Source organism: Sphaeroforma arctica, assembly GCF_001186125.1.
Source record: "Sphaeroforma arctica JP610 unplaced genomic scaffold supercont1.1315, whole genome shotgun sequence".
Lineage (NCBI taxonomy): Eukaryota > Ichthyosporea > Ichthyophonida > Sphaeroforma > Sphaeroforma arctica.
This window is the reverse complement of record NW_014039243.1, coordinates 1-5,754: the sequence shown is the minus strand read 5'-3', so window position 1 is coordinate 5,754 and position 5,754 is coordinate 1. Positions and strand designations below refer to the sequence as shown.

Genomic DNA, 5,754 nt, shown 5'->3' with positions numbered 1-5,754 from the left:
CCCACGTAACACGCCCTATACCATGCGCATAATACACACCCATCTATACCATGCGCAAAATACACACCCACGTAACACGCCCTATACCATGCGCAAAATACACACCCACGTAACACGCCCTATACCATGTGCATAGCCAAGCCGGCACAGTGGTGTGCGTCCAGTAGCAACGAGAGACCCTTTGTGGCCTCGGCAACCGCAGCACCGCCTCGACTCTCGCCCCACAGTGTGAATGCATACGACAGATAGGTCTGAGCTAAGCCCAACAGCCCCGAGGGGTTCATGGGATCGTCCCGCAGGCTGTCGGCGTAGGCGGCAAACGCTTCAGGAAAGAAGGACAATATGCGATACACTTCGCCCAATCGCGCCCTGGTGATAGAAGAGAGGCCTTATACGATGAGTGTGCGTGTGTCACTGTGTGTGTGTGTGAGTGAGTTGTAAGTGTGAGTGTGTGTGAGTTGTAAGCGTGAGTGTGAGTGCGAGTGCGAGTGTGCGCTTTGGCGATTGCGCCGATGGTGATACAAATGTCGTACATGCATGGTTAGACCTATTGCCGGCCCGTTATATCGTATTGAACGTATTGTAGTTGCTATCTGTTTCTGGAAACCGTAGTCGTAAATGTTATCCTGTTCCTAGTGTGGTGCATGAATGAAGGGTATCGTCAAAGTGTGTGTGAGCATGCGTGCGAGAGAGGGGAGGGGTGCAGGTGCAGACCCAGGCAAGTACACATGTACACTGTTGTTGTCCTGGCCTCTGACCTTATATAAACGTGCCACGCATTCCATTGACATTAGCGATGCAGTAATGGCAAACGAGATAAGCGGCTAAATACGGGGTCGATACAGCTTTGTATATGGAAGAGTGTGAACAAGGTATGGTACGAGATCTACTATACGAAACATGTGCACAATCACACGCACCCAGAAGACATATACAAATGCAAATCATATATCATCACAGATGTCTAGAGAGCGCCGGATTCTCGTTAAAAACGCAACGTGTTGCTGCACATTAGAACCCCATACCGACAATAGGAAATACAGCACAATGCCGCCTGCTCTGGGCATTCCAGCTGAAGCTCTTCATACGAACTCACAGCCTTCGTCAACGCCTTCTGTGCGGCAACAAACTGACCCAGATGTAGGTAGCACTCCCCAAGGTTCTCCCAGCTGCGGTCAAAAGGGCGTGCGACAATGTTATATGTTAATTAAAGGGTGTGCGATAATGCTATATGCTAATTATGTGATGCCGATACAATTGACTACGGAGTCTGTGCAAACTTGGATGTGGTGGGATCTGAAATAGGACACGTACCATGCACTATTCTACTTGGCACGTGCATGCATAGATGTGTCCGTTATATTAACGCGTACATGCATACTTACCAACAATCAGCTAGGGATATGTAGGTAAAGCTAAAGCGCGCACAGTTCAAGCATAGATATATTCCGTCATACATCACTCGTGATCATGCACCTCCACGACTCCCGAGGGGGAGAGGAGAGAGTGTGTGTACGAGGGTAGGCTATACACCCGCCCTGCGCAGCCTACCCGCAGGTGACCTGTAGCCCTAGCTGGCTCACTGGACTTGGACCACTCAAATTATTAAAATAGCGATCATACATGTCCCTATCCCTACGGAATGATATGGCTGGATAGGCGCAGGTGAGGCTGGTGAGAATAAATGCGGCGGCTAGAACTCATGTGTTAAACTTATATATGTACATGCTAAATTCTACTACCTCACATATACCTATACGTCCCTTGAATTTTCAAACATGCATTCGTATGTATATATGTATGGGTGTCACAACCCGTGTACGTATCTACCATGAAGCACCATTCATACACCTGCAATAGTCACAGCGCACAACTCAATACACGCGATACATCAATCTGAGCCATTGGTAAGGCTGCCAACTGCGCTGACACAGCCGCGTGGGTGTCACATACGCCTCCACATTGTTCTTTTCTGCGCGCAGGCCCGTCTGAAAGTACTCGATTGCTTGTTGGTATTGCCCTGTGCTGCTGCAGTATATCCCTGACCGAAACCACGCCCACGGCACGCGGTGTCTGAGCATCTGGGTGGGGTGTGTTAGCCAGAAAGAGACGTGAGATAGAGAGACGCACTGGGCCACTGTGCTTTCTATCCACCAATGAAAACCACGATACTGGCTATCCACCAATGAAAAGTGCGTAATCTGCGACATGCAACGCAGTAGTGCAATGCGAGCAAGGGGTACTGCACTACCAGTCGGTAGCATCACGCGTGGCACGGGTATCTGAACACCTGATATTCTTGAGACCTGCACCCAGAACAGATAGCCGTTGAACGCTTACCTCATCTTCGACTGAACCTGTGACGGATACTGTTGTGAGGCGCACATGCAGATTATAAGCATCCACCAGTCTCCTCTCCGACAAGTACAGATCACTCAGTGTTTTGGCCAGCTGGACGGTCTGCGCGAGTCCAAAACTGCTCGAATAGGACAACATCGAGCCCCAAATCGCCTCAGAATAGGGCGGGGCTTCGAAAGGGTAGGCAGAAAGCGCGACCGAAGTCGCCTTCGCATAGCATTTCACACCCCGTGCATGCGTACTGGGCCTATTTTGGTTGGTATGGGCAAAGGAACGCTAAAACGTTGAGAGACTATGGGATGTTCGAGGATTGGGGCGACGATCACCCGCAACTACGAATGAATACACCTGACTATGATGCACGCGCAAATAGAGTTGTGTAGTACCTGGCCCTTCGCTTATAGCGTACGTGTGGCGGTGGACAAGCTAGCCAGACGACTATTGCTTCATAAACACTTGAGCCGGAAATAACAGTACACGCAGAGTTTGGCCAATCCAACGTGTGTGCCCTCGGAGACGCACGCGTACTTGCTGACTGTGCTCGACACACTTCAACAATACACACGAGATAGCAACATATGCACATCAGCGCTGCAACAACCCCCAGAGTACAAGGAACGTTTATATGGCTCGGGTTTCACACACACGAGACATGACATGGCCTGTTGTATTGTTCGTGGGTGAGAGAGATTGACATACCCGAGGCCAAGATAGTAGTTTCCCAGGTAGGTGTATATATCCGCATACGGCTTCGCAGCGGTGAGCTTGGCCGCCTGCAACAGATGTCGCGAGCACGCCGCACTCTTGTCCTGACCAGTCACCAGCACCGACGCGACGGCATCGGATTGCATCGAACTGTCGCCAAAGTCTGTGTCACTCATATCTAAGAGGGCCATCCCCAGCCGCCCCTCACACAGACCGTAGAGGTTGGTGAGCAGTTGCGTAACGCGGATGTTCTGTGCCGGCTCTTTGGTGTCTGTGTTGGCCGAGGGGAGTGTCGGTGTGTCACCGGTCTGTTGGCAGACACAAAAGCTGACTGGTGAGAAGCCGCACACGCCCGTGTGTGGGTAGATCATAGTACTGATACACAACACGAGAGCGACAAGGCCCCCAACGCGGCCATAGGAAGTTTATGGGCAACGTTTTCAGCCGTTGCGTGCATCTAAAGGGGTTCAAACACACTAACTAACACGCACATAGCACTGTCGTCCCTGTTCCTGAGCTTACCTTCAACCCATCCAGCGCGGTCTTGTATAGCCCCATGGCGTGTGCGTAGTGGCCCACCGCCTTGCAGTAGTCCTGTTGGAATTGCCACACCCAGCCCAATTCGCTCTCAACACTCGCACGTGCTAGACGCCACAGCATGCTGGCGTCGGGGTTAGCGTGGGCACTGGTACTTTCCGCACACACTTTGGTGCATAGGCTCAGTGCACGCTCTAGATGGCTCACGGCCCTGTCCCACAGCGCTCGCAGGGTCGCGCACCGCGCCAATTGCACATGTGCACCTACTTCACTGTGTAGTAGCCTGTGAATAGGGTTGTTAAGGAGCGTGTCAGAAAACCATTTGCAATGATTCATGTGGCACTGAGTTTAGTGTAGTGTCTTGTAGACAGGGTTGTGAAGGAGTGTGTTAGAAAACCATTTGCAATGATTCATGTGGCACTGAGTTTAGTGTAGTGTCTTGTAGACAGGGTTGTGAAGGAGTGTGCTAGGAAAGCACCTGCAAGGATTCATGTGGCACTGAGTTTAGTGTAGTGTCTTGTAGACAAAGTTGTTAAGGAGCGTGTTAGCAAAGCACCTGCAAGAATTCATATGGCCCTGATTTTAGTGTAGTGTCTTATAAACAGGGTTATCAAGGAGCGTGTTAAAAAAAGCACATGCAAGGATTCATGCGGCACTGAGTTTTGCCACGCACGCTCACTGTAGTGTGTTGTGTAGGAGGCTTTGTTACATGCCACTTACTTTCGCCCACAAGTAGCACTGAGACCCGTATGACAACTGGGCGCGGAACATCAGACACGACTGAACCATGTTTAAGAACCAGTAAGCAGAGAACGGAGGACAAATCCACAGCTACTGACATCCCACAATCGCATACCACAATCAAAACAGCCGGTAACATCAACGTATCAGCCCTATGATATCATCTGAACGCTATCCAACGTATGCAATACCTGCCAGTCCACACACAATTCCAACCCAACACCTCATACATACCCCTCAACGCTCCCATCGCAACCCTCTGCGCCGCCAGCCCGAGCACTCAGATCACTCACAACACCTTCCAGCATGTGCATCGCCTCCTCAGTGTGGCTGTCGCCCATCGCCAGCAACACCCGCGCCGTGCAGGTGCGCAGTTCATTCCACCGCCCACCCAACACGGCCACGCGCTCACTCTGCGCGAAATACAGCGCGGCGTCGCGTCCCTGTCTCCGCGCCTTCTTACCGCCGCTGAGAAGATAGTTGGCTCCCTGTCGCGCGAGCTCTAGCGCTCTCTGATGGTTACGCGCACGAGTGAGGCGTAGTACCAGCAGTACCCAGCCCGTCACATAGTGCGGGTACCTATCAACACCCTCAGATAGCAGTTTGATATCGTAATCTGCGAATGTGGGGTGTGCGGTGCAAAGGATTTATAAACATACGAAGACTACGACATAGGGCGGGCAAAAGCGGATGACTGTGCGAGTGCAACAGGCCCATAGCCGATGCAGACGAGGCACAGACTGGCGGGGCTATGCACACAGGCACGATAAGCAGGGCACCGAATGACCTATTAGCACAAGGTACATGGTACACAAAAGTCCCATTCTTTGACCGGTTGGGGGGGGGGGGGGGGGTTTGGAACCACCATGTAAACACAGGAGAGCACGCACCACACATCACTGACTCAGCCTCAAGTACACATACCAGGTACAAGCGACCTCTCAGCCGTGTCGGGCCCCTCGGCCTGCGCGGTGGCTAAGTATAAGTTTGACAGGCCGTGTTTCGGGTCAATCTCCGCCAGCGTCGATGAACAGGCGCCGATTATGACATACTTCTGCTCTATTGAATAGGGCACATGCGCGTCTTCTTCCAGCAGCTCACAGATATTCTCAAGTACGAACACGGCATGTCCTGTGTTGTCTGTTGACGTACGTAGCACAAGTGACAGAGCCTCCCACACGTCACAGGCAAACTGAAGCGCCGCCAGGTAATCGGATGCGGCGGTGGAGCGGATATATCGGGTGCGCAGCTGGAGAAGCAGTTTTTGCTCTATTTCGTGTCTTGTTTCATCATCTGTCGGAATAAGCAGATAAAAATTAAACCGATTACACAAAGACTACGGTATCATCTCACAACAGCAACGAACAACATATGTACACCGTTGTCACTGATATGGAGGACTACAGAGCATGT

The 5,754-nt window shown here is 51.6% G+C and overlaps 1 protein-coding gene across 1 annotated transcript in view; it reads right to left on the bottom strand.

The window, feature by feature from the left end:
- Positions 1 to 5,636, bottom strand: part of SARC_10597 (hypothetical protein) — a gene marked incomplete at both ends in the record, with an annotated part of 17,094 nt that extends 11,458 nt beyond the window's left edge. The window contains 8 exons of the mRNA XM_014295355.1: positions 126 to 369; positions 1,026 to 1,169; positions 1,954 to 2,081; positions 2,341 to 2,605; positions 3,058 to 3,371; positions 3,586 to 3,883; positions 4,576 to 4,957; positions 5,266 to 5,636. Of these exons, the coding sequence (XP_014150830.1) occupies positions 126 to 369; positions 1,026 to 1,169; positions 1,954 to 2,081; positions 2,341 to 2,605; positions 3,058 to 3,371; positions 3,586 to 3,883; positions 4,576 to 4,957; positions 5,266 to 5,636 (2,146 nt within the window). The remainder of the gene's footprint in view (positions 1 to 125; positions 370 to 1,025; positions 1,170 to 1,953; positions 2,082 to 2,340; positions 2,606 to 3,057; positions 3,372 to 3,585; positions 3,884 to 4,575; positions 4,958 to 5,265) is intronic.
- Positions 5,637 to 5,754: the final 118 nt, after the last annotated feature.